At 41.7% G+C, this 27,125-nt stretch overlaps 5 protein-coding genes across 6 annotated transcripts; all 5 read left to right on the plus strand.

Annotated features, from left to right (window-relative positions):
• The first annotated feature begins 1,264 nt into the window (after window positions 1-1,264).
• gdf9 (growth differentiation factor 9) lies at window positions 1,265-3,593 on the plus strand. Its single transcript, XM_070836306.1, has 2 exons — window positions 1,265-1,643; window positions 2,656-3,593. The coding sequence occupies exons 1-2, from the start codon at window positions 1,265-1,267 to the stop codon at window positions 3,582-3,584; spliced, it is 1,308 nt and encodes a 435-aa protein (XP_070692407.1). The 3' UTR covers window positions 3,585-3,593.
• A 1,505-nt stretch (window positions 3,594-5,098) lies between these two features.
• On the plus strand, window positions 5,099-7,277 carry uqcrq (ubiquinol-cytochrome c reductase, complex III subunit VII). The gene is made up of 3 exons (XM_070837021.1): window positions 5,099-5,218; window positions 5,892-6,063; window positions 7,091-7,277. Exons 2-3 carry the CDS (start codon window positions 5,910-5,912, stop codon window positions 7,183-7,185), a joined length of 249 nt encoding a protein of 82 aa, XP_070693122.1. The 5' UTR covers window positions 5,099-5,218; window positions 5,892-5,909; the 3' UTR covers window positions 7,186-7,277.
• A 681-nt stretch (window positions 7,278-7,958) lies between these two features.
• On the plus strand, window positions 7,959-15,554 carry hspa4b (heat shock protein 4b). Its single transcript, XM_070836305.1, has 19 exons — window positions 7,959-8,286; window positions 8,903-8,960; window positions 9,183-9,323; window positions 10,309-10,431; window positions 10,694-10,793; window positions 10,944-11,077; window positions 11,178-11,422; window positions 11,537-11,613; window positions 11,699-11,850; window positions 11,962-12,068; window positions 12,174-12,307; window positions 12,668-12,852; window positions 12,995-13,090; window positions 13,375-13,530; window positions 13,740-13,865; window positions 13,979-14,086; window positions 14,170-14,289; window positions 14,436-14,597; window positions 15,009-15,554. The coding sequence occupies exons 1-19, from the start codon at window positions 8,180-8,182 to the stop codon at window positions 15,213-15,215; spliced, it is 2,538 nt and encodes an 845-aa protein (XP_070692406.1). The 5' UTR covers window positions 7,959-8,179; the 3' UTR covers window positions 15,216-15,554.
• Window positions 15,555-16,210: 656 nt separating this feature from the next.
• Window positions 16,211-18,476, plus strand: gnpda1 (glucosamine-6-phosphate deaminase 1). Of its 2 annotated transcripts, none has more exons than XM_070836464.1 (7): window positions 16,211-16,278; window positions 16,558-16,685; window positions 16,930-17,031; window positions 17,138-17,320; window positions 17,436-17,620; window positions 17,880-18,054; window positions 18,197-18,476. In XM_070836464.1, exons 1-7 carry the CDS (start codon window positions 16,226-16,228, stop codon window positions 18,256-18,258), a joined length of 888 nt encoding a protein of 295 aa, XP_070692565.1. In that variant the 5' UTR covers window positions 16,211-16,225; the 3' UTR covers window positions 18,259-18,476. The 2 variants fall into 2 exon arrangements, with proteins under 2 accessions (XP_070692565.1, XP_070692566.1); XM_070836465.1 differs by lacking the exon at window positions 16,211-16,278 and adding an exon at window positions 16,445-16,469.
• Window positions 18,477-19,227: 751 nt separating this feature from the next.
• Window positions 19,228-26,523, plus strand: ndfip1 (Nedd4 family interacting protein 1). Its single transcript, XM_070836466.1, has 8 exons — window positions 19,228-19,402; window positions 20,837-20,930; window positions 22,336-22,475; window positions 22,620-22,707; window positions 23,108-23,232; window positions 23,396-23,462; window positions 23,576-23,684; window positions 24,833-26,523. The coding sequence occupies exons 1-7, from the start codon at window positions 19,367-19,369 to the stop codon at window positions 23,680-23,682; spliced, it is 657 nt and encodes a 218-aa protein (XP_070692567.1). The 5' UTR covers window positions 19,228-19,366; the 3' UTR covers window positions 23,683-23,684; window positions 24,833-26,523.
• Window positions 26,524-27,125: the final 602 nt, after the last annotated feature.

Consider the following 27,125-nt stretch of genomic DNA (forward strand, 5'->3'; position numbering starts at 1 on the left):
CTTCACTTGTATAAAGGAAGTTGTTCCTTTTATAACTCCATATTGATAATATTGATAATACTCCACATGCACCTGTGTAACGGTCGCTGCCAGCTCACAAGGTCACGATCTGATTGTGTGTCTCGAAAGCAGAAGTTCAACAGACATTAAAGTAAATCTAGGAACGACTGGTGAAGACAACTAAATATGTAGGTCAGCCAAAGATAATCAGATATTACTATCTGGAGGTGACAAAAACCAATGATCAAACATGACTGAATATTGATCCATGGTGCCTTCTCTCTGCTGTAGCTACATATAAATATTAGATGAATTAATACAGTGCTATTCATGAAGGCTGTGATATTCTATGCATTTGTTTTGAATCTAATTTCTGCCCTCTGGTGGTCAGCAGCTACCAGGTGGCTACATACTATTTTCATGTTTTTCTGGGGTGAACATGGCACATTAATGAGGATTCCCTGCATACTGACATCTCTAATGTTATTGTTAATTACCTGCTTGAAAGTCAATCTTGCACATCTGGCGGGAAAATCATATCCTACCAAATGAGAGACAAATAACATCAGTGCATTAGCAATACATATGTCAATTTTCCAAAACGGTGATTTAGCAGGTTGACAGTTTATCTGGGCAAAAAGTCCATAATAAACTTTCAGCATGCTGTAATTTTAAGTAAAATCCACTTACATATACAGAAGCTAATTATACTTTTTCTTTAGTGGTGTAAAGGTACTTTAAGATATATAAGATAAGATATATCTGTCAAAATAAAATGTGGCCCCCTTAGAAGCCCATGTTTTTTGGGGGCACGGCATGCTGGATAATCTAACACACTGCTGTGCATCTAAAATAAGAAATAGATTTGAGATATATAGATTTGAGAAAGCGTGCTTTACTTTAAGCAACTTAGCCTTTTTGTTTTTTAGCACTTATGGTCTTTGGTCTTGTGGTCAGGAGTCAGTTTCACTGTTTCTCCTGTGTGGTGAGACTCAGGTATTGAGCTTGCAGCATTATTTAATTCATCTTGGCCTGTCACTCAAAGCTCTGTCTGTCTGTCTGTCTGAGGTGACTCTGGGAGCCACCATGCCTGCAGCAGGTCCTCTGTCCTGCTGGCAGCTCCCTGCACCTGATAAAGTCTTCTGAGTGATGGAGCTGATTGCCAACACCTGGGCGTGTTGATCAGCGGCGGCACGTGCGCGGTTTTGTTGACCTCGAGCTCTCGGCAGAGAGGCTCCCTTAGTTTGGACTGGTTTCGTTGTTTATGATGGGAAAACAAATGCTGATGTCAGCTGTTCTTCGTTACTTTCGCACGGTTACCTTACTGGTGCTGGTCACCTGTAGCTGCCCGCTGGTCAGATCCTCTCTGGCTGCCCCCAACGCGCTGCACCGCCTGGGCGACTTCACTTACCCCTGCGACAGCATCTTCTCCCCGCTGCTCAAAGCCCTGTCCGAGCACGGAGGGTCGAGGTGGACCCCGGGCCTGAAGAAAAAGATGAAACCCGAGCACAGGTACGTGAAATATCTGACGGAGGTCTACAAGAAGTCCTCCAGGGTGCAGAGGAGTGTGGACGGGAGTGACATCTACAACACGGTCCGACTGATCAAGCCTCAGGACGAATGTGTTGCACAGAGTCATAAAGGTGAGCGAGTGACACACACACACACACACACACACACACACACACACACACACACACACACACACACACACACACACACACACACACACACACACACACACACAGCATTCACCCCGTGGCAAAATATACCATAACATGACACCCAGAGACACTTCAGAGTGTTAAGCTGAAAAATTCAACTTCATTGTTTTTGGTCTGTTGTATCATAAGAATAATTTACTGGGTCTAAAAGCCAGTGTGGGAGGAGGCTGGTTTGGACCTAGAGGCCCCAAAAGCCCCAGACTTACTCTGCTATGATGGTTTAGGTGATATAATAACTGTGTATATGTTCGGTGGATTACAGAATGTAAAAACTATAGAAACTGAGGAGGAACATTTTGAACTATTTTGTATGCTACATCCCTGAATCTCAAGGCCTTGATTTTATAGTTTATATTGTGTGAATACAGTGCAATTAAATAAAGTTGTTAGGTCAAATTTTCACAAACTTCACTTGACACACAGAGAATGTATTATTATTCTTTATGTAGCAGGGCGGTCAGTGGAGGCCCAGCAGCCCTTTTAATCTCACTTTATCATTGGTGAGGTCACACTGGTGTGTCAGGTATTTCATTATTTGTCATATAGGACATTACAACACTCGTATGAAAAATGGCTCGTTTGAACAAATGTTACTAAATGTTGCATAATGATATCTAATATTTCATTGTCCATATTTAAAACTTTGTGGATAAATTTTTGTATGAAATTATGTGTTTTTTTTAAAGCAGTTTTTGAATCTTGCTTTTGTACAATATGTGAAATATTTATCAGAGGAGGGAAACAATTTGGTTTCCAAATGGACCAGTTTTTGGTGCCTCAGAAACATCATCACGCACTTAAACAGGCAGACAGATGTGTTTATTTTGGCCAATTAAAAGTGAGCGTACAACTGTGTTTTTTTGTGTCATGACTCTTCTGCTGTAGGACTGACATGCCATGGTGACGCAGACCCTTGTGCTTTCTCTTTCAGAGAGTTTTATGCAGGATCTCTCCTACAGCCTTGATCGAGTAAGAAGAAAAGAGCAGCTTCTGAAGTCGGCCCTGCTGTACAACGTCGAGCATGACCGCGCAGCATCCGTCGACTCCGTGTGCTACCTGAGCATCAAGGAGCAGGAGCACTCAGACCAGTGTCAGCAGTGTCCAGGGGTCCACCACACTGTGAACTTCACGGCCAGCACAGATGGGGGGGGCAGGCGGAACTGGGTGGAGGTTGACGTCACCTCGTTTCTCCGGCCTCTCTTAAAGTTTCAGAAGAAGCACATACGCCTGCTCGTCAACATCACCTGCCCAGAGGAAAAAAGAGCGACCGTCGGCCCACTCAAACTCTCCCTGAGCTCCCCCCCTCTGCTCCTTTATCTCAATGACGCCAGCAAAATCGCCCACCAGAGGCTGCTGGCCGGCACCAAAGCGGGCCGGGGGCCAGCCACCGCAGCCAACACATTTCACAAGCAGATGGTTTTCAAACCAGAGCAGAGGATTGGCCGAAAGAGGAGATGGAAGCGGGAGTCTCCAAAGAGCAAACGAGGTGACAAAAGTCTGGACATCCATCTGCCTGAGCTTCTCCCGAGCTCTGAATTCCCAACGAGTGACTGTGCCTTGTATGACTTCAGGGTGCGATTCAGTCAGCTCAAACTGGATCACTGGATCGTTTTTCCACCGAAGTACAACCCCAGGTACTGCAGAGGCATCTGCCCGAGGACCATGGGCTTCATCTACGGCTCGCCCGTGCACACCATGGTGCAGAACATCATCTACGAGAAGCTCGATTCCTCCGTTCCCAGGCCCTCGTGCGTTCCCTCCCACTACAGCCCCCTGAGCGTCATGATCTTCGAGGAGGACGGCTCCTACGTCTACAAGGAGTTTGAGGACATGATTGCCACCAGGTGCACATGTCGCTAAGCCATCTCACCAACATGTCTCTCCTCTTTCTTTTTCCCCTCCTTTTTTACAGGCTGAATCGAACATGGCCACAAACCTCCTCAACTGTCATCACAGGTGGACTTTATCCAAGACCAGTCCCAGTGATTTCATACATTTATAAAATCGTTGTGCATGAAAGAAGTTTGATCTGGAGCAGGTGTGTTTACTTAAACAAAAAGTATTTTATCCTAATGAAAAATGTGGAAACATGACATTTATTTCCTTTTTGTTAAGGCGTGACAACGTATCCTATTCTTCTACTTACTGTTTGCAGCTTAGTATTGATTGAATCTGACACACTTGAAGAAAAAAAAAAAAAGTGTTGTATGCTTTTGTATGATTTTTTTAAGTTCCATTTTTTTTGTTAACTTATTTTGGGTGGGTGGTTCATTATTATTCTTTAATTTAACACAGTTGCCAAGTTTTAAGTAGCCCTGTTCTGGACAAAAGATGGAAAAGCAGTCACAAACTCTTAGCAAACCTTTTACATATCGTTTTATTCCTGGGGATTACAGACAGCTGTCTGAATTGCGGTTGTCTCCATAATGTCCAGAGTGAAAGTTGTCAAGGTTTCGGTGTGTATTTATTACTTCTGGTCACTGAGTGACTGCATTCGTATGAACTGACTGCCTACTTATGAATTTGTACTGGTTGAATGTGACTAAAGGCATGTCATGTCTATTTATGCAAATTGAATGAATTCACTGTCTGTGCTCAGCTTATGGATATGCAAAAGAATGAAAATGTAGACATTCTCTGAAAAGTTGGAAAATAAAATAATGCAGAAGTATTGCCTGTCCAGTAACGTGCAACATGGGGGAAAATATTGGTGCACTAAAGAAACAAGAGAGAGATTTTGATTCTTGCAGCATAGAGCTTGCTCTGTCCTGTGAGTGAGTCTAAATGGCCCCGTTAAATATCACAGATATCACACATAGGCTGCACACAGACTGCACTGTCAGTAAGTGTGTGTGTGTTTCAGAGACCTCATCAGAGAAGTATTCCAATACTTTCCAGAAATGGACTGTAAATTATCCCCTGTTCAGACGTCTTTCTGATATGTCACAGTGTTTTTAACTTTATGTGGGTTTGAAGGTCAGTGATCATAATGTGGAAAAGTACCTGGAACTTCTTCTCCACATAAGTCAGTCAGGTGAGGGGAGACCACAGCCTTGGTTAGAGCTTGGTGCTGCAGTTTTACCATTATACTGGAGATCATGCTGTCCTCCTCTCTGCCTTCTCTGTGCTGTCTGAGGAAGCCACGTGTTTGGTGTTAAATGATATAACATGAGAGCAGGCCAAGTGTATGAGCCAAGTTGTGAAGCATTTCAAAAGCCTTTTCAGCTCCAGGCTTTCTGTGGTCTTTACCTTTTCTCTGATAGGGGTGAGTCACAGTCATAATATAATCTAAACCAATCGACACCCACGTTGAACATGCTGCTAACAAATTTATTCTCAAAGAATGTTTGAAAACCTGTGAATAGATCTGTAGCTGTGCCTCCAGCCCGGCAGGGGGCGCTGCTGCCCCTCGGTGCTTCCAGCTCTGACTCATTAAGACTCCTTTCTAAGGACACCGGAACTTTAGTGAGAGACTGTAGAGGAGCAACAGCACGGTAAGCCTCAATGTCACCGTCTCAACCGTGTACTTTCGCGACAATTAGTCTTTATCACCGGGTTATTTAAGACATGTCGGCTGTATTTGATCAGAAGTGACTTAACTTTGGCTCTTTTCCAGTAAAGAGCGCCGACTGAAGGACTCCTTTCAAGGACTGTTTGTACCTTAGCAGCTAGCATTAGCCTGCTGGAGCTAGCTGACGAGGCTAACATTTAGCTAGCACAGCTAACCGGCCTAACTCGTCTTGTCATCTTATCTGTATTTTAATTTACACATAGATATTTTTATGAACAACAATATAATGGGTGTGGTAATGTTGGCTAGAATTTGAGAACAAGACAGTAAGTGAAATCCATCTTATCCTGAAGATCAATTTAACTAATCAGTGTCAAAGAAGTTGTTAGGATTATTACAGTTTGGTATGAAAACAGACCGACCAAATAAGACAGCACATATGTTTTTTCTCAAGATGTTCCTTGAGCCCTAATGGATCAGCTACAAGTAAAGTGGTGCTTAATAAATAGTCACTGTCTTCTTAATAAGACTCAAAAGAATTTAGTCCCTCTCTACCAAGAAACAAGAGCTGTGTCACTGTCCCTCAATACATTTCTGTTGCTATTGACTGCTGACTTGATAATTTCCCTCTTACATGTGTCTTCTGGTCACTTCAGATCCCTGCTCTGGTGAACATGGGACACCAATTCGGAGACTTGGCCAAGATCAGGCATGTAATCACATACAGCCTGTCCCCCTTTGAGCAGAGGGCTTTCCCCAACTACTTCTCCAAGGGAATCCCCAATGTGTGGAGACGGTTCACAACCTCTTTCTTCAGAGTAGCCCCCCGTGAGTTTTTGAATTCCTATACAGTATGTCAGTAGTTTACTTTCAGGGCACGTTCAGATAATACACTTAAGTATGATATCTTTATTGAACCGTTTTACACCGACTCATGATGTCCACAAGAAACAAACTGAGAGAAAATAAATGTTAGCAGACATATCATCATCAAATGTCAAATAATAGGAACATTAGATGGATGTTTAGGTTTGGATAAATGGCACGAGCTATTTGCAACATTTTCTTAGTATGTATGGCATTGTATACAGTGAAATCATATCAATTTTATTTATGTCTCAAAACCCAACATGGTTATTTTCACTTGACAGGTTTAAGTTAGTTAAAATGTTATCTGTTTATTGAGCTACAACATTGCAGTGGCCTGTCAGATCATCTGCCAGTACTTCAGCACTGGGTCGGGTAGCCTTCCTGGTATCCACCACAGCACAAGATTTAATTTGTTTGTGCAGAGAACAGCTCTGAAAAATTTGAGACTGATTTATTTACCCTTGTCAGTAGTCTTTTGGCAAGTTTAGTACAACCTGTGCTTTAAGTTTGCTTTGGATCCTTGCCCAATGCCGTAGTTCGTCACTACATGTGGCCGGTGCCCAGGCATATGATGGACCTGTTACCTGCATTGACCCCAGCCTCTGTAATAAGAAGTCATAGTAAAGAACTAACGAATTATGGATGTAACGATACTTCAAACATCAGATGGCAAATCCTGTCAGCTCCTAAGTATTTCATGATTAGATTTTTTTTCCCTCATGCATCAAAAGGTTTTCTGAGGTGTGCTGAATTATATTCTGTCCAGTCTACAGTCTGTTCAATATGTAGTAGAAAGGGTTTGACCTAAATTTGAAGAAAAAATAAGTTAATATTCCTTGTTTTTTCAGGATCTCTGCAGATGATGTTTAACAATTGTTTTTAAGATTTAACTCATGTCGCTAGTTGCGCAGCAAGGTGTGGCTAAATACAGATGAATACAGTGATGGTCCTGGTACTAATTTGCTTCATTATCTTGCTTTTGCAGCAATGGTTATCATGTACCTGACGTACAGCTGGGGCACCAGTGCTCATCAGCAGAGCAAGAGGAAGAATCCTGCTGAATTCGAAAAGGATGAATAAACTCCTGGCACCTTTCTGAACACTGTCCTCTGCTATCAATCTCACCTCTGTTTGTTCCACTAATAAAGATGAAAAATATATATGTGAAATAAGTTCTGGTTGATTTCATTCAGCCACCTCTTTGTGGTTGGGTTAATGCTCATTTAATTTAATGCTACAGTTTTACAAGTTTATAATGCAGGTTTAGTGCTGAAGTGATTAGAGGATCAACAGAAAATAAATTGTCCACAGTTTTAATAATTACTCAAGTCATTTATCAAGCCAAAATGCAGTGGATTAGTCGCTCCAACACCTACATTGTGATGATTATTGTGACTGATTATTGTTGACTTTTGGGCTGTGGGTTGAATAAAACAAGCCCAAAAAACACACCACTTTTTGGATTTGGGAAAGTGAGATGTTCATTTTCCCCTATTTTATAATGTGTTTAAGACAAAAGATAATGAATTGATTTATTAATGATGAACATAACTGCACAACTGAAGGTGCAATGATAGCCAACTTCAATGCTTAAATATTTAATCGGTGAGTCATCATAAGTAAATCGTTTACATTAGTCGTAATGGTGGCGCCAGGTGAGGCTTTTATGTTGAAGGTTGCCGGAAGTTGCGGAGCCACAGCACTAGCAGGTGAACATAACGAACAAGGTATATTAAAATAGGTGAGAAAACTGAAATGGCAGCTTCACGTACCGAGGAACAGACTTGATTTGCCGCTGCAACACCTTTCCTCTCCTCCGGGCGGCGCACCATATCCGGGTGTAGTGCTCCGCAGAGGGACGCGATTGGTCGGCGGGGCAGACAGAAGGTTCCTGAACGGTCTCACGCATCAGCCGGCGCACCGCATGCTGCTACTCAGCTTCATGGAAGAAGAACAAGGGTGGATCACCGTCCGCTGACTGAAGCCCACTGTAGCTGCTGCTGTCCCGTTTAGCCCTGAAGAGTATCTCCTGTTCTTCCTTGTATTCACCGCACTGCTCAGCTAGCTAGCCAAGATGTCAGTTGTTGGATTTGACGTCGGGTTCTTGAACTGCTATGTAGCGGTAGCCAGAGCCGGAGGGATTGAAACTGTCGCTAATGAATACAGCGATCGATGTACACCGTAAGTACGATGGGGAGCGTTATGGTGTGTGGTTTGAGTTGTATTATGTGCGCAGCTACCATCCACAGAGAGTGAGTGAATCCGCTTTTGTTCACCATCACAATAAGAGAAGCTAACATTGCTATGTAGCTAGTTAGCATGCTAACAGATTTCACAACAGGAAACAGCATGTGATTGCTAAAGCTAATGCTAGCTGGAGCGAAACCATTGTGAGTATAAAGAAATCCCGGTGGCACTCCACACGATGAGATGCTTCTTGTGGCGTCTTACTACAACAATATCACCAAAACCAAGTCTTACGACTCTTAATACTCGATCTGCGTGATCAGGTGATGGATGGTTTTTTTTTTTTTACTGCAGGCATGAATGAGCTCATGATGGGAGGAGGCCGGATCGTGGCTGTCAAACCCATTGTAATCATCTGCAGACCCATAGTTCATAGAATTAACCAATAAAGGAGTACAGAATATATATGTACAAACATTAAAACAACAATATTACATGAAATAGTCATAATTACAATTTTATTACTGATTACAAAAACGCCACAGGAAGCTCCATCATTAAAAAAATTGTTGTAGAAGAGTGAACTGAACTGTGTTTTTGTTGTTTTTAGAGCATGTGTCTCTTTTGGACCCCGGAATCGATCGATCGGTGCAGCTGCTAAAAGCCAGGTATGTTTTCTTGGGAGATGGTGGGTCACTGGAAACATGATTACTGACAAAAGGAGGACAGGTATCTCCATAGGTCACTGAATATGAGCATTTCCAGCAGTAGGCATAGGTACAGCACACATCAGATTCAGCTCCAATGTAGAACAGTCACGTTTCCAAGTCACAAATACACCATTTGCTAAGCTGTGCACATGTTTAATAGAGAGTTGTCCTTTTTCACAGGTGGTCACAAACTGCAAGAACACAGTCCAAGGTTTCAAAAGGTTTCATGGCAGGGCGTTTTCAGATCCCTTTGTGCAGCGCCTCAAAAACAGTTTGGTCTACGATATTGCACAAATGCCAACAGGAACAACTGGCATCAAGGTAAGAGAAGAACAAGAAACTACAGTAGTTAGATTGATATACAGTTACATAATCCGTAGATTGTACGAGGTACAGCTCAGACACACTGGACACACTTCATAAAAATCCAATATTCACTCAGAGAGAGCTTTAATGATTCCCATACGTCGTTATCACTCTGCCAGCCAGCCCAGGTAATTAACAACCTGCCAAATAAATCCTCTGGTCAGAGGAGAGAAGCTTTCCTTAAGGCACCCCCTGACAGAACGAGGAGAAGACCTTTACTCACGCGGGCATATTTATGGTTTAAAACTAACTTGGTTCAACTTCATAGTGACTCATAAAGGTGGAGATAATAACCAGAGACAGATTACACCTGGTAATCCATGAAGACAGTGCACTGCAAGTAAACATTATTCTGACACACTTCCACAATAACAGTAAAATGTTAATAAAGCAAGGTTAATAAAACAATGGACTTACAAGTCATATTACACAGCATAATACAGTCCCATTAACAGGTACAGTTAGAGATTAGCTTATTAAATAGTTTATTGTCTACTTGGCATTCAGACCTGAATATCTTTTTGCGTTTGAAGGCCCAAATAATTTTTTATTTTTTTATTTTTCAAATAAAGCACTAATGCAACCAAGCATTAAAATGTTGTAGCTGAACAGCCCCTAACTGTACCAACGACGCAGCACGTATGCATCTGCAAGTTGTGTAACATCCGTCTGTGTCATCACAAGCTGAACCGAGACAAAGTTTGAAATGTAGCCTTGATGATACAGTGGAAGTATGAGGGGACTGTTTAGTCAGACAGTAGGTACACTTAAATAAACCAAATACATGAGTTTTCTTTTTTTACTGGTCATATATATATATATATATATATATATATATATTTATTTTTTTTCACGTTCAAGTACAGAACACACATTTTGAGCCGACACAGTAGAAATCTTTTAGAGCGATGTAGTGATCTTCTCCTGGTTGTTACTTTAGGTGACGTACATGGATGAAGAGAAGGTGTTCAGCATTGAACAGGTGACTGCCATGCTGCTGACCAAGCTGAAGGAGACAGCAGAGAGTGCTCTTAAGAAGCCTGTGGCTGACTGTGTTGTGTCCGTAAGTGAATTACCATTCAGTTTTTTGATGCTGTCCTTGCACGTTATATATTGAAAAATATGTTGTCCACCCACACAGGTGTTTTCACAGATGTTGCCTGGTTACACCTGATGTTAGTATCACTAATAACGGAATTCCCAAAGCATGGCTTTACTGAAGTGTAGCCTGACTAGAAGTCTAATCTAGCAGGTCACCTGAAGACACCTGTGTGATTGTGCAGTGCCTTTAAGATAAAACAAAATGTATCTTGTATTATAAACAGGTTCCCTGCTACTACACCGATGCTGAGAGGAGATCAGTGGTAGATGCTGCTCAGATTGCTGGTCTCAACTGCCTGAGGCTCATGAATGAGACAACTGCAGGTCTGATTATGTTTTTTTTTTTTTTTGAGTGAGGCTTGTGCATGTTTGTGATTGTTAAACTGACAGTCGCTACCACTCATAAAATTCTCACTTTGACATGAATTCCAATAGTTGTTTACATCATTAATAATTTAATGTTTTTCCTTGCAGTCGCATTGGCGTATGGCATCTATAAACAGGATCTCCCTGCTCCAGAGGAGAAGGCCAGGAATGTGGTGTTTGTGGACCTGGGCCATTCTGGATTCCAGACATCAGTGTGTGCCTTTAATAAGGGCAAACTCAAGGTGTGTAGCCAAATCAACATACGGTACCTTCTTTTTCAATGTACGAGAGTCTTTTTTCATTCCCTCAACTCTCTCTCGGCTTCTTCCTCGTGTCTCTCAGATCCTTTCCACAGCTTGTGACCCGGAGCTGGGAGGAAAGGACTTCGATGAGGTATTGGTGAAGTACTTCTGTGAGGAATTTGGCAAGAAGTACAAGCTTGATGTCAAGTCAAAGCCCAGGGCTCTGGTCAGGCTCTACCAGGAGTGTGAAAAACTGAAAAAACTGATGAGTGCCAACTCCTCTGACCTGCCGCTCAACATTGAGTGCTTCATGAATGACATTGATGTCTCTGGAAAACTGAACAGGTAGATCAACAGGAAAGCATTTGTTACTTGTAGTATCCATGCTTCATATCTGCCTTGTCTTTTTTTTAAATGCCCTTTTAAAGCTTTTAAACTTGTCTTTTTCTCTTGCACCAGGGGTCAGTTTGAAGAGATGTGTAGTGATATTTTGGCTCGTGTTGAGGCTCCACTGCAGAGTCTGCTGGAAAGTACCAGTGAGTATGCCTTTTACTCCACTTAATTTGTCTCTTTCTTATTAAAGAACGCAGGTTCATTAGTTTTGTGTGATTGTCCCATAAGAACTGAAAAAGGAAGACATCTATGCAGTAGAGATTGTGGGTGGAGCTTCCAGGATCCCAGTCATCAAAGAGAAAATCAGCAAATTCTTTGGGAAGGAACTGAGCACCACACTGAATGCTGATGAAGCTGTGGCCAGAGGATGTGCTCTGCAGGTATGTCACACTTTGGTCTCCACTGCCGCTGTTGCTCACCACACTCAACACTCGATTTAAAGTTTTTATGATGGCTGCATCTCTTATGAAATGCGTGTTGCGTCTCCACAGTGTGCCATACTGTCACCTGCCTTCAAAGTGCGTGAATTCTCCATCACAGATGTCGCCCCCTATCCCATCTCTTTGAAGTGGCATTCTGCTGCAGAGGAAGGTTTGAGGTAAAAAAAAAAAAAAAGTCATCTTTATTACTTCTTTTTGTTTCAAATGCCTCAGTTCTTGCTTATTGAATGTAATAATTAATATGAAATGTGAATTTGTTGCAGTGATTGTGAGGTATTCCCTAAGAACCACGCAGCACCATTCTCCAAAGTGCTGACCTTCTACCGGAGAGAGCCTTTTTCTGTGGAGGCCTACTACAACTGCCCTAATGAGCTGCCCTACCCTGATCCCACTATTGGTAAGCAACGACAGCTTCCTAAGTGATTTCTGACCAGCAAGGGGATTGAAAGACCGCAAAACAAAATCACATTAAGTGAAAAGGTGCTAACATGTCTGCACATCCAGCAGAGACGCAGCAAGATTTGCATCCTGTCATGTTTTCATTGATGTGATAAATGGAAGTCCAGCATTCACTCTCTATTTGTTGTGGTTTCAAAAAACGCTTGAGAAAAACACCGGGGTTGATTTTAAATATGATGAAATTCTTGAGCAAAAGCAAATTATTGAATTCACCTGCCAAGACCAATAGCATCAGGAGAGGCCTTAAAGATGTTTGCCCGCTTTAGTTTTTGTTATTAACTCTGTTTTCCCCTCACAGGTCAGTACTTGATCCAGAAGGTTGTCCCACAGGCCTCTGGGGAGAGCTCCAAGGTGAAAGTCAAGGTGCGGGTGAACATCCATGGTATCTTCAGTGTGTCCAGCGCCTCCCTGGTCGAGGTGCAGAAGTGCGATGAGACAGAGGAGCCTATGGAGACAGAACAGGCCAATGATAAAGAAGGAGAGGTGCGTTAGCCTAACAACTGTCTGCTTTTTCATCACAAAGAGTGCTTTTACACTGAGCACCAGATTGGTAACTATTCAACCGTTAGTGCTTCTGTTTTGAGACAATAAAAAAACCCATCTGATTTTTGTTACTCCTCCACAGAGCAAGATGCAGACCGATCAGGACGAGCAGCAGGGTCAGGGAGAGGGTCAGAAAGAAACCGAAGAGAAGACACCACGTGAGAATGAGGAGATGGAGGTGAGATGCTCAATTTTTATTTGAAACAAATACAGATTTACTAGTTTGTCTATTCAATGACATACAATCCAATATAAAAGAGAGGAATAGAAGCTTCTAAAGTTTGATTCTTTTGTCTTTAGGTATGTAATTGGGGTTAGAAACTCTCTGATGGTGGAAACATAAACTTACGTTTAAATGGTCGAACGCAGAACTAATGAATGGGGATTCAGTAGATTGTACAGATGTTCTAATAAACTAAGTCATTGCATGTCTGATTAATTTTACTCTCTCACCTCTTTCAGACAACCACAGAGGAGGGAAAAAGTGAGAAGAAGTCCGACCAGCCCCCACAAGCCAAAAAGCCCAAAGTTAAAACAAAAGTGTTGGAGCTTCCGATTGAAAACAGCCCCCAGTGGCAGCTAGCAGATGACATGCTCAACCTTTTTGTAGAAAATGAGGTAACTACACATTACAGCCATCACACACACACACACACACACACACACACACACACACACACACACACACACACACACACACACACACACACACACACACACACACACACACACACACTGCTAAATCCACCCATCTGACTGTCATCTTTAATCACTGGATCTATTTTGAAGTGTTTCGCGGTTACAGTTGCTGTTTGGATTCTCCTCAGGGTAAGATGATCATGCAGGACAAGCTGGAGAAGGAGAGGAATGACGCTAAGAATAATGTGGAGGAGTATGTGTACGACATGAGGGACAAGCTACATGGGATACTGGAGAAGTTCGTCAGTGAATCTGTGAGTAAACATTAACTTCTGAGTCATTGTACTTACAATTAGGCCCTTTATAGTGACTATACATTAGATACGGCTCTTCTGTGCGTATCGTGAAATAATATTTATATTTTTAGGACCGAGATGCTTTGTCATTAAAACTGGAGGACACTGAAAACTGGCTGTATGAAGATGGAGAGGACCAACCCAAACAGGTGTACATTGACAAACTGGCAGAGTTGAAGGTAATTGTTGCTTTAGTAATCACTTTTTTTTCCTCCACTGATTGGTTGAAATTTTAATGTCTAACTTGACTTGTTTGCTGCAGAAACTTGGCCAGCCCATCCAGGAGAGGTACACAGAGGCTGAAGAGAGGCCTAAAGCATTTGAGGAGATGGGAAAACAAATCCAGCAGTACATGAAATTTGTTGAAGCATACAAGATGAAGGTAAAACTAAAGGCTTTTTTAAAAAAGAGAATTTTTGCATTATTTCTCTCCACATAACGGCCTTTATTTCACATACGTGTGTTGATTGGCATCCCTTACACCTGCTGTAATTAGTGAAACTACCATTATTTCCCTTTTACTTCCAGGACGAGCTGTACGACCATTTAGATGAGGCAGATGTCAGCAAAGTGGATAAACTGACCAGTGAGGTGATGATGTGGATGAACAGCGCCATGAACCAGCAAAGCAAACAGAGCTTGACGGTTGATCCCTCTGTCAAAGTAAAAGACATCCAAGCAAAAACAAAGGTGAGTGTCTAGAACATCATAGTACCAAAGCACCGAGAAAAATAACTACAATTCTGAACATATAAAAGTAAATGTAAGTTGCGTTAGACAGCTGGTTGTCCAGTACATACAAATTGTAGCCATTGTTAAATTGGTATTGTGTGTAAGTCATAAATGAAACGGCCTGAAAGAAAGAAATTAAAGTTAATAATCCACATTGCAGGATTTCTGGGTAAAAGTTTACTTTTGGGGTAACAAACATGAAGTTGCTGTTTGAAAGTAATTTCCTATGAGACATCGAGCACACATGAGTAACTTTGGTGTCTATATAGCTATTGTTCATTGTGCCAGGGGCCCATCGGTAGTTCTCCCACAAACTACCTCTTTTAATAAAAACCATCATTACATGTTGTGCTCCGTGTAATTTTCCAGGAGCTGTTCTCTGGTTGTAACTCCATTGTGACCAAGCCCAAGCCCAAGGTGGAGCTTCCCAAGGAGGACACGCCTGCAGAGCAGAACGGGCCCGTCAACGGACAGGACAAACCCCAGGAAGAAACCGCAGAAAAGGGAACGACCGAGAAGACGGGCAACCCCACATCAGAAACCACAGACAACAAGCCTGACATGGACCTCGATTAAAGAAACCTGAAGCCTCCCTAAGCGAAGCTGAACGGGAGCTGGTTGTTTCAGATTGAGATGCAGCCTGGGTGTATATCAGAGCAGGTTGAGTGTTTGAGGAAGCGCACCGCAAGGTAAAAAGCAGACGGGGATTAGCACACTGAGCCCAGGTCCTGGTGATATCTCTCTGATGACATAGCATGCCCTCTCTCTTTCTGGATGACATAAATCAAAAGCCAGCCGCAATAAGCCTGTTTGACGATGAGCGCTGTACACATGATGGTATTTATTTCTGTTGTGTGCTCTGTACGTGTTCTGGTCTGTGTCACAATATGGTTTTAATAAAGTTAATGAAAATCACTCTTTCTTTAGTCTTTTGGTCAAAGACAGGACATGGCCTTGGTCATATTTCTGGGAATCTGGGTTTTTTGGTGACTTAAAAATTAGTTTATATTCAGCTATCAAACACACATTAAGCATACTGGATTTTTATGACTGATTCTGATATTTTTTAGACTGAGGATCTTAAAATTGTGATGCTTTTAGGCCAAGATGTAAAATAAAAGCCTCAAACAGGTAATATTAGATTGTACATTTATAAAATGTCCTTAAGTGCTCTTAAATGTTGAGTTTACATTAGTGGAGGGGGGCAGATAGGTAAGGATTAACTAGCCAAAGATGTGATTTACTGAATATGTAGGTAACTTAACGGGTAACGTGATTGTTGATGTACTCTTTAACGTCGCTTAGCAACCACTGCTAACGCTCTGCTAGCAGCTAATCTTTCATGCTAGCTCTCTCGAAAATGTAGCATTAACGCGCGCTAAGAAGACACCATAGTTTGATTTAAAATGCTGTAAACCACGAGGCAGAGCGGTTTACAGTCATTTAAAGACGCCTACAGAGCACACCAAGACTTTAACTTCCCTCCACTCCGAGTCAGATTAGCTACTCTGTTAGCATTAGCAGCACAGGTTCAGTAAACGTCTCTTCCGCGGTGAGCGCTGTTTGCTTCAAACAGCAGAAATCACATGACCCGTCCAGATCCAGTGTGCTGCGACCAAAAGAGAAAACACAGTGCAAGGTATGGATGTACGCAATAACTACTTTCTTTGTGTTTTATTAGGGCGCTAGAACTGCAGTGAAAGTTTTGCTCACTCGACTGCGTCAACCTGTTTGGCAGCTTGTTTAGGAACCTTAACGCTTCATCAGTGATCTAATTTTTACTGTCGCCGGATGATATAATTACCTTGATGAGTCTAAAGTCTGATTAAGGTGTGTTTTGTTCTGAGTTACTTCGAGGCAGAGCTCCTTCAGACAAGCGACCAGACCCTCTGAGCTTGTTCTTCTCTCCCCCCTCCAGGACAATGAAGCTGATCATCCTCAATGACTACGACCAGGCAAGCGAGTGGGCTGCAAAGTATATCAGAAACAAGATTTTACAGTTCAAACCTGGTCCGGACAGATATTTCACCCTGGGGCTCCCAACGGGTAAGCAGGAGCTGACAATGCCTGAGAAATGCATGAGAAAAAGGTGAAAAAGTAGGAATGCCTCACCGTGTGTTACCTCTCCATGCAGACTGGGAGTTTTACATTGAACAGTGGCTTGTGATCTAACAGGTTTTGTGTGTTAACTTGACAACAATGCTGTAATTTCCTCTGTGAAACAGTCTCCCAACAATGAAAGTATTATGTCTCCACTTCTGCTTTTACATAAGCATTTGCTTGTCTTCAGGAAGCACTCCTCTGGGTTGTTACAAGAAACTGATCGAGTACTACAAGAGCGGAGAAATCTCATTCCAGTATGTAAAAACGTTCAACATGGATGAATATGTAGGTAAGTCCACGCCGTTTATCCCCCCCCCCCCCATAAAATGGCTAAGCATTCAGGATTTTCTTGATATCTGTGACCTTGCAGCAGAAACTGTCATAAAATCCTACAGGACTTCCCAGAGATCATCCTGAGAGCTACCACTCCTTCATGTGGAATAACTTCTTCAAGCACATAGACATAAAGTCAGAGAACACCCACATCCTAGATGGAAATGCTGCTGACCTGCAAAAAGAGTGTGAAGCCTTTGAGGAAAAGATAACAGCTGCCGGAGGGATCCAGCTCTTTGTCGGAGGTCAGGAGGGCACAGTGCTCATACTACATATATTCTAACCAACTACACATTTAAAATTATTGCTGTCATTGTTGCAGCATCAGTAAAATTCAAACTTCTCCTCATCTCCTGTCAGGTATTGGACCAGATGGCCACATTGCCTTCAATGAGCCTGGTTCTAGCCTGGTGTCCAGGACTAGAGTAAAGACCCTTGCAAAGGACACTATCATGGCAAACGCCCGATTCTTTGATGGGGATCTCTCCAAGGTGCCCACCATGGCTCTGACTGTGGGAGTGGGCACTGTCATGGACGCAAAAGAGGTTGGAAACCTAGCTGAAGCTCTACCACCTGTCCTTTTTTTTTAGCTTTCTGTGTCTTGTTTCTTTTTGCTTCTGCAAAATCTCAAATATATCACGTGTTGGGAATGATCATTTTCTGCTAGGACTTTGCTTTGAGTTGCACAACAGTGCATTCCTCAGTGATCTTATCATCTTCCTGAGCCACCTAAAACACCAACTTTGAGTGGCTGCTGTTGGACAGTCACACAGGCTACATGTCACATTTTCAATTTCTCCTCAGGTCATGATTCTCATCACTGGAGCGCACAAGGCATTTGCTTTATACAAAGCTATAGAGGAAGGTGTGAATCACATGTGGACAGTCTCTGCGTTCCAGCAGCACCCACAGACTGTTTTCGTATGTGACGAGGACGCCACCCTGGAGCTGCGGGTCAAAACCGTTAAATACTTTAAAGGTGAGATAAATCACAAAGCTGCAGTGCTTAAATTGCTGTATTTCACTTGTAAGTAAATTTCCACCTTGGCTACATCAAGTAAAGATATTTGCAAAACAGACATGAATCATAGACAGCCTGCTAATTCTTGCTCGTCCTGTAGGAATGATGCATGTGCACAACAAGCTGGTGGAGACGCCTCCATGTGAGCCAATGAAGAACTGAAGAGATCTTTTTCCAACTTGGTCGACTCAAGAGGCACTTGTCAAAAATTAACACTCCTCTATCTTCTGGTGGAGATACATTGGTGGACATCAAGCAGTGCTCGGTGTTAACCTCAACTAATCCTTGTTGTAATAATCAGGTGCTGGTGTTGCACTGGCTATTCAGGTTTTCATACAGCTTTGCTTCTCGTGTTTTTAATAAAATACATTTGATTTGTACATCTCTGTATCTGTGTGTGTGTGTGGTTGGGGATATTGCTGAGGTGTTCAGTCTGCTCTTCCTGTCACATGACAACACGGAACAACTAATGTTGCCTTTGAGTGCTCCCTGTAAGCTCCTTTTTCCACAATGTCTTGCCAGTAATGACAAAATGGCCCTTTCAGCAAATTGCTTTCATAGCATGTTTAAGAGAAATGGTGGAGCGCTAGGTCCTCGTTGAGAGAGGTGGAATATAACTATAAGTACATCTACTCAAACAAGTGCTACGTTTCAGAACTACTTAGGGTACTTTTATTTTATTAGTGTAGTATGAAATTGTGATACTTTATACTTTTGTAAGCACATACAGTAACTATTCTTCTACCGACTACATTTCAGACATACATTTTGTAGTTTTTACTCCTCTACATTTATCTGATAGCTATATGTGGAGGTTAAAGATTTTATAAACAAATCCTTTGATCATCATACAATATGATGTATTTTTAATGAATAAATTGCTTATTGCTTATAAAGTATTTTTCTACACTTTCACTTAATCCACTTACTTAACAATGAAAGGGGGCATTCTGCACAATGAGTACTTTAACACCTTATGTGCATTTTTCAAGAAGTATCTATCTTTCTGTCTTTTTTTTTTTCTTTTTCTTTTTCTACTCTTACTCGGTGCTGTGCAGACAACTCGATACCAAGTATTCCGACAGTACGTGAACGCTTCACCAAAGCCTGCTCCGGTCCGGGCGTCAAGAGGAGGAGAAGGAAGGAGATGGCCGACCACTAGGCAGCGTTAGCTTGCTAGCTACTACGTTGGCGAGATTCATTTTACACAACACATCTTCACAACTGTAGTGAGAAGAGGACGTTTTAAGTATTTCGCTCCTCTTCCACAATGGCAGAACAGAACAGCAACGTCAGATACCAGGAGGTATGTAACAGCTTGCTGGCACTCTAAAATGTAGCTAACAGCTAGCGTTAGCTGCTGCCCAGTAGGCTAACACTAGTCAACATTAGCCTGTTAGCCTGTTAGCCTGCTAGCCTGTTAGCCTGTCACTGAGAGGAAAACAACGAGCTCAGCCGTCATTTGTTTACGGGCGGGCCTGAGGTGGTGAAAAGTGTCTTCAGCTCTGATAGCAAACCATATTTCTCACATGTAATTAATCATTTAATGGATGATAGTGATGTCGTCCACATGTAAGTTGAAGCCTATGTGACCTATTTGCATGCAGCAGTCAACTCACGTTAGTTAGTAGCGTCAGCTCGGGTTTGTTGGCCTGAACAGGAACATTGTGGTGTGTTACTTTGTGAAACCGTGAACCAGAGCTACACTGGTCCTTGGTACGTTGATCCTAGCTCAGTGACCAGACCATCATTCACACAAACACCTCAGGACGGCACAGTATTAAAATACTCCTGTGAAGGTGCAGCCTGTACTTTATTTGACAAATGCAGATGTGTGAAATAAGCACTGTTTATAGTTAAACTTGGACTGCAGTGTTGACAGTGCAGACATGTCTATTAAAGCCACTTGTTGCACTGTACAGCACACTAGTGCGACATCAGTGACCTTGTTATTACTTTTTCAGGAATCTGCACAAATGTTGGCTTCTGTTTTTCTTTAAAGTACCTGCAGTTCAGTAGTCCATTACAGTAGAGCTAGATTACAGTAGACCTGTGTGCAAACCAAGAGGTACTTTGAGGAAGAGCTGGACAACATGGATGAAATCATCTAGTAGCTTCACAAGGAAATGTGTGTGTGTGTGTGTGTGTGTGTGTGTGTGTGTGTGTGTGTGTGTGTGTGTGTGTGTGTGTGTGTGTGTGTGTGTGTGTGTATTGTTGTAAAGTCAACAGGAAATTCAAATGAGAAAGTGTTTACAGTTTAAACAACAGATGGTCTGGTTCTTGGCAGTCCTGATAAATGGCTTGTGACAGCTGTAATATCCTGTAACACAACCAGAACCCTTACAGAGATACCTGCCACATAAAAGCGGTATGGCAGCACTGGTCATGCAAATACTGTAATTATTGACACATTGTTGGAGAAGATTAACTTTACAGTATTATTTCCTCTTTCTGAATTCCACGTATTAATTGATAGTTTCCATTTATCATAGGCAACAAGTAGAGTTTTTCTGAAAGATGTAAATTAGTCAAGTATACACAGTTTCAAGAATGATTTCCAGGAATACGACAGAAATAACATACAACTAAAAACAAGTACGACAAACCTAAACAAAGAAAGGTGAAAATAAACTGTATATATACACAAAGCAACAATGAACAACAACGTACACTGCAGAGTGCAAATTCTAATTTAAGTTTTACCCCAATTGTGTTATATTATTTCTTGACGTTTCCTCAGCTGGTGAATGAGGAGGAGCCGGCCCAGCAGTCCCAGGAGGGTCCTGCCCAGGATGCACCACCACCCTACAGCAGCATTGCTGCAGCTAATGCAGGTTAGGGACCTTCACAGCCCCAGCACATACAGTCAGATAACAAACACAATTCAGAAGTGGAAGAAATACTGAAATCTATAAATATCAGTGACACTACACTCGGATGGTCAATGAAAAGTGAAAGTATTGCATCTGAAAGAGTAAAGAGAGTAAAATCATAGAAGTACTTGCAGTAAAATGTGGATGAGAAGGAAAAGTAATCAGTGTGTAGATCAGTTTTTTCCACAGTGTCACATTATTCTTGTAATGTGTGAAGCTTCTCAGAAAGCTGTGCCTTGCATTTTAGAGTGACATATGATGGCTGCCTCGACCCGTATGGAGCATTTTAATGTTGAAGCTGTTTTACTAACTGCATATAGTGTTGACTACTTTAAACTTGCCCCAGATTTTATGAACTCATCTTTCCTTTTGCATCTAAAACCTTAATCTGCAAAGCAAAAGGTAACTACTGCCATCAGGTAAACAAAACTAAGAGTGAAGAAGTCAGTATTTCCCACTGAAATCTCACAGATTAAAGTACCAACGCCTTATAACTCAAGTGTGCTGAAGCACAATACTTGAATAAATGTATATAGTTGTGTCAATCTTCTACTCTAATATTTCCTACACTGTTGAATAATGTAATGATGTAATAATGAATAATGTAGAGAGGACGGGCTCCTGTGAAAGGCCTTTTAGAGGGTCTGATGTTTCTAATCTCACTTCTTATGGGGGCAAAGGTCACCACGTTGCATAAGTGGGTGTAGCCTTGAGCTCTTCCTGGGTGAGTCCATTGATCGGGTTCAGTGCTGTCTCTGATTGGACCACACAAAGGAGCTTTCTGGAGAGTCGCCAAACGACCCAGATGGCTGTCTTGGCCTGTATTGGAAACAACATAAAAGTAATGGACAACACACACTACTAATGTCTTTCTTCTTGCCATTACTCATCTCTTCGCCTGGTCTGGTTTTATAATTTCTCTGCTTCTGCTTTCCTCTCTGAAGGAAGTGAAAGTAGGTTTTCCTCCGTCAGCAGTCAGCGCAGTTCTGTCATCAGTTCTGCTGTTACCAACGACATATCATGCACAAATGTAATTTCATTAAAATCTGTGTCTTGTTAGTGGAGACAACAGATAACGGTGACCTCAAAGAAGATAAAACCGATGATAGATATTTTTCTGCCATCGTTTTTTTACCAATACGGTGAAACAACAAATCCAGTGACATTTTCCACAATATCTGCTTTACTTTCCAAGTGTAGAGAGTTGGTGATTTTAGCTTAAATATTTGAACAACATAAGTATATGATAAATCAGCAGATTCTTGTACAATGTTGGCTATACTCAGGAGTTGATTTATTATATTTACTAGGGTTTATTTTAAGACGAGACCTGGATAAAGAGAGTATTTGCACATTACCTCCACAGCTTTCTTCGAGTACAAGGAAGATGGAGGAAGATTTCCAAACCCTCCATCCTACAGTGTTGCCACCACTTTGCCCTCCTATGACGAAGCCGAGAGAAGCAAAGAAGAGGCTGCCATCCCCCTGGTCACTGGAAGAGTCACGGTAGATGGGTCTTATTTTCTTTTTTTAGAAATGTACAGAAATATTCCTTAGTGCCCTGTCATGTACTAATACATCAAGTTACCAAACATCAAATGAAACACAAGTTACTGTAATATATCTAAATATTTCTCTCTGTTTGTGCAGGAGGACGACTTTGTGGCCAGGGATGACTTTGAAGATGCAGACCAGCTGCGAATAGGAAATGACGGCATCTTCATGCTCACTTTCTTCAGTAAGAGCTGATTGTCCTCTACAAGTGGAAAACTGACTTCCAGTTTCACTCACATGGAGCTGACTTGTAACCAGAGAGTTATTTATATATATATATTAGTATAGATTTGGTCAGTGAACATGGAATAAAATCCACTCTCTCTTCATTTAACACTTGTTTTGTAGCTGCTCTTGAATAAGGGCTCTGGTATTTTAATTAGTGAACTGAATTTGGAACATTCTCAAAGGCTGCACTGGGTGCTAATGCCAGTACACACAGTCACTGCACAAGTTTGTTTTTCAGCTAAAGATGGAGGAGGAGGAGGAGGAGGAGGACGACGATGATGTTGTGTGCCAGCCAGTTAGATGACTACAGAAACGACTTGACCCTTGATTAAAAATGTGTGTTTTTGTGTCACCAGTGGCATTCCTCTTCAACTGGATTGGCTTCTTCTTGTCGTTCTGTTTGACCACGTCAGCTGCCGGTCGGTACGGGGCCATCTCTGGCTTCGGCCTGTCCCTCATCAAATGGGTTCTTATTGTCAGGGTAAGCTCCGCTCAGTGGTGTGAAGGTGCAGTGCTTCATATCTGTATCACTGTACAGGAAGACTAACACTGTGACACTGGTAACTCTGTATGTTTTATGGGTTGATGTAACGGTTGGAATCAAAGTTGATCCTCTAACATGCACTGTCTCCTGTTTCTTACAGTTTTCTACCTACTTTCCTGGTTACTTTGATGGGCAGTACTGGTTGTGGTGGGTGTTCCTGGCCCTGGGTAAGTTAGAGGCATTAGTTTATAAGCAAATAACATTTCCTGTCAGGACTACATTTAGGTAATAATCTTGTTTTGCATCGTCCTGCATTATATATCTTTTCTTTGCTCTCCAGGCTTCATGCTGTTCATCAGAGGCTTCGTTAACTACTCCAGAGTGCGTAAACTGGCTGATCCCACCTATGCCACTCTTCCCCGAACAAGGGTACTCTTCATCTATTAGAGGTACAGTGCATCAATGTGATCACACTCATTATGGCACCACATCACTGGAGATGTTTACATGCACACAGGTCCAGTGACCATGACTGACGAGCTTAAGGTGATGATGGGAACAAACTTCTTACTTGGTTAAAAAGAAGAAAAAAGAAATATCTGGCATTACTTACCATCCACAAAGCTGTCCTTAGTAAATAAACGCTAAACGATTCCTTATTGGTTACCCATTACACTGGACTTCAGTATCTAAACGTACGGCACATAAAGCAGCCACATGTCACTTAGGCTGACGTGAAGTGACGTCTCTCTGTAGTAAGCAAACAAAACGCTGTGTAAACCAAATAACACGGACCAATAAACACACATTTCAAATGGCTTTTATTGAGCGATTCCAAAGTAAAGAAGGCACTGCAGTGTCAGTGTGAAGAGATTAAAGTTGTACCACAGCCCTGTCCCTACCGGCTGCTGTTAGGTTATCAGCTGACAGAGATTTAACATTGTACCTGCTATCTAATAAAATAGTGTCAAAAGTGCAACGTTATTGATGGATTACTTTTCCTGAGCACGTATCCCTGCCCTTCCCATCACATAACAAGCTGTATGTCTGCATGCAGCCTCTATAAAAAGCTGCCTTGGTGGTAAAACGTCTTTACTGTCACTGATAAGAAACTTGATCCATTATGAAGTTGAGAGAACAAACTGATGGTGACAGTTTGTCTGTCTTGTGCCTTTATTGTAGCCAGTATTGATAATTCGTGGGTTACCTCGTAGCCAGTGTGAAACTCCAATTATCTATGATGTAAGGATAAAGAAGAAATTTCAATTTAATTCAATTCACTTTCTTTGTATAGCCCAATATCACAACAGAGTGTCTCACAGCGCTTTACAAAGTTCACTGAAATAAACAAGTGTAAGCGAACAAACGTTCAAATGAACACAAATTCCAATGAGCAGGATCTTCACACACTCAGGTCCATAAGTAGGTGAATTAAAAATGGCTGAAGTTCAAGCGCTTCCTTTATCTTGTCGGCCTGAGCTACTAATGTGCATGTAAACAGTGACCACTGACCACATGTCCTTTATTAAACCAGTACTTCTGAAGCTGAGCCCCATTCTAGGTTTGATCTGTTTATCTTCCCCAAACCTAAATTCAGGAAGCCGTACGTGGAAGAGCTGGACACGACCAACACAAGCGGCAACTCTCAATAAAACAAGTTTCAAAGTCCAAGTGAAGACACTCGACGACAAATCGGCCAGGCGAGTTACAGATGAAGACGACTCTCGATTTAAAATATTCAGGAATTATATCACGTGTTTTTGATTTGTTTTGAAACTTTATTAATGGAAAATGGTTAACAGTAATAGTCCCTCAGTGTACTCATTAGTGGCGAATGTTAAGTGCTATTTACATCTGTCTGTAATGTATAAGTAATGCCTTACATCATTTGATGGTAGCATACAAGCATGCATCTGCCCTTAAGGTCAAATAAATAGGGAGTCTCATGTTGGTGACGCTTGAAGCCAACAGGTATTAATTATTGCAACACTGTAGACTTGCCATAGCATGTAACACACTTTGTAATCTGCACTAATCTCACTAAATGGTTTTCTTGTGACTATTATTGGCTGTTTTTAGATACCACATACACTTATAAAGTAAGCTTTCATAGGCTGTAAATGCTGATAATTCAACTACCACATATTCCACTCACCTGTTGGCTTTAAGTAGTGTTGCCCTTTTTTTTCAGCCAGGAGGGGGCAGTGTTGTGTGCTGCTTTTTAAGTTTTTAGAAACTGTTCATTAAGGGCATTGACATAGTAAAACACACATGCTTGTCAGTGGAGTGCAGCAAAATAACATCCATGCGTGAGAAGTTCTGACTTTGCCTGTCAGATGTTTTTGTTGTACATTAAATCAGGTGAAGGTCTCCACCCTGGGAATAGAATTGAGGTTACAAATATGCTCTTAAAATGATCCAGTTTGAGTTCTTAGACACAAACAAGCCACAGCCCTGAAACCAGACAGCCACAAACATCAAGTGACGACGCCGGAGCATCTCGGCTCACAGCGACAGCAGCAAGAAGGGGTTTTTTTTGTGCTGCACATGGGCACATTTTCTGGTTCGTGCCCTTAAACTGATTTAGATGCAACAGCCTGACTTTCCTGTGACTCTTCAGTGAGTCAGTGGAGTTGGCATCCCTCTCAGCGCCAGAGGAAAAGCTCTGCGGTTATAGAAGTGAGTCTTTACTGTCTGGGTTTCAGCTGTTAATGAGCTCATTCAGACATTCGGATCAAATTATCTGAAAGCATAAAAACAAACTCTTAATTCCATTTTCAGGTGGATTTTTGCCTTAAGATTTAATTTACAGACGGGGAAGGGAATCAGTTTTTTTTTTTTTTTGTCTGTTTTTGTTGAAAATGATTGATGAGGTGTAAGATGTTGGTTATCTTGTGGGTATCAAACTATATCAAAGAATGTTGTATGCAGGTGCACTTTTAGAAACCAATAAAACCCAGAGGACGTTCCCATCGTTGATGTAAGTCCCGGACATAAAACAAGGAATGAATGATGCAGTTTTGCAGGATCGTGTTTCTGTTTTCTATTCAGGAGGAAACAGCTGGTCGGGATGATGCAGTTTTTCAACATCTAACCAGTGGAAGGAGCTGGTGGGTTTGAGTGTGGTCCTGCAAACTGAGCTGTTACCTTCATATGTCCTCCATGGCTTTGGTACAGAACCATTATGCTTATTTCTATGTGATGTAGAGCTGCAGCCTTGGGGTTTTGTTGATATGAAACTGTACAGAAAACGTTTAGTGTTAAATAAATGTCACTTTTAATGCGTCATCTCTGAGTTGTCTGGATTATTTACAATCGTGCCACTGAGCCATGATGATGATGATGATGATGATGATGATGATGCAGTGTCAGACCACTGATGATGGCCATTATTTTATTTAGAGGGCATGAAAAAGAAAACATGGCCCAAGACTGCAACAGAGTGGAAGCCATCATTAATGTTTGATGGTGCTCTGTGTAGTTTTACACACTGGTGACACCAAGTGGCAGCAAAGTGTCACTGTTGAAAATATGAAGTAACCTTGGCACATGCAGAGCAGTCAAAGACTCAACAAGGTCACAAAAACCCTTTAAAGCAATTCCTGCGTTTATGTCTCTTTCCACATCAACATTATAATGTTGTGCCTCTATCCTGACTTTCCACCAAACTCCACTGACACTTGAAAACAAACGTTAAGGCATTAAACGTCAATGTCACTGTTAATAACTAAAAAATACTAATACGGAGTTTATTTTTTATAACTATATATGTGATGTAGAATATGAATCAGTGTTTTTCTCATCGCGCAAAGGCATCTAAAGTGTCCTTTGGTCAGAGAACAACAAATTCACATGATGAATGAGTTAAATCTGAACCTCAGTTTCATCTG

Source organism: Pempheris klunzingeri, chromosome 9 (assembly GCF_042242105.1).
Source record: "Pempheris klunzingeri isolate RE-2024b chromosome 9, fPemKlu1.hap1, whole genome shotgun sequence".
NCBI lineage: Eukaryota > Metazoa > Chordata > Actinopteri > Acropomatiformes > Pempheridae > Pempheris > Pempheris klunzingeri.

What these genes read in the sequence shown, in the direction of transcription:
- gdf9 (XM_070836306.1), top strand. Translation starts at nt 1,265, where the DNA reads ATGATGGGAAAACAAATGCTGATGTCAGCTGTTCTTCGTTACTTTCGC. An exon ending in TGTTGCACAGAGTCATAAAG is followed by an intron (nt 1,644 to 2,655) that starts GTGAGCGAGTGA and finishes TTTCTCTTTCAG; the next exon opens with AGAGTTTTATGCAGGATCTC.
- uqcrq (XM_070837021.1), top strand. Translation starts at nt 5,910, where the DNA reads ATGGGACACCAATTCGGAGACTTGGCCAAGATCAGGCATGTAATCACA. An exon ending in TTTCTTCAGAGTAGCCCCCC is followed by an intron (nt 6,064 to 7,090) that starts GTGAGTTTTTGA and finishes TTGCTTTTGCAG; the next exon opens with CAATGGTTATCATGTACCTG.
- hspa4b (XM_070836305.1), top strand. Translation starts at nt 8,180, where the DNA reads ATGTCAGTTGTTGGATTTGACGTCGGGTTCTTGAACTGCTATGTAGCG. An exon ending in GTGCAGCTGCTAAAAGCCAG is followed by an intron (nt 8,961 to 9,182) that starts GTATGTTTTCTT and finishes CCTTTTTCACAG; the next exon opens with GTGGTCACAAACTGCAAGAA. An exon ending in CTACCCTGATCCCACTATTG is followed by an intron (nt 12,308 to 12,667) that starts GTAAGCAACGAC and finishes TTCCCCTCACAG; the next exon opens with GTCAGTACTTGATCCAGAAG.
- gnpda1 (XM_070836464.1), top strand. Translation starts at nt 16,226, where the DNA reads ATGACCCGTCCAGATCCAGTGTGCTGCGACCAAAAGAGAAAACACAGT. An exon ending in CACCCTGGGGCTCCCAACGG is followed by an intron (nt 16,686 to 16,929) that starts GTAAGCAGGAGC and finishes GCTTGTCTTCAG; the next exon opens with GAAGCACTCCTCTGGGTTGT. An exon ending in CAACATGGATGAATATGTAG is followed by an intron (nt 17,032 to 17,137) that starts GTAAGTCCACGC and finishes AAAATCCTACAG; the next exon opens with GACTTCCCAGAGATCATCCT.
- ndfip1 (XM_070836466.1), top strand. Translation starts at nt 19,367, where the DNA reads ATGGCAGAACAGAACAGCAACGTCAGATACCAGGAG. An exon ending in GCAACGTCAGATACCAGGAG is followed by an intron (nt 19,403 to 20,836) that starts GTATGTAACAGC and finishes ACGTTTCCTCAG; the next exon opens with CTGGTGAATGAGGAGGAGCC. An exon ending in CTTCATGCTCACTTTCTTCA is followed by an intron (nt 22,708 to 23,107) that starts GTAAGAGCTGAT and finishes TTGTGTCACCAG; the next exon opens with TGGCATTCCTCTTCAACTGG.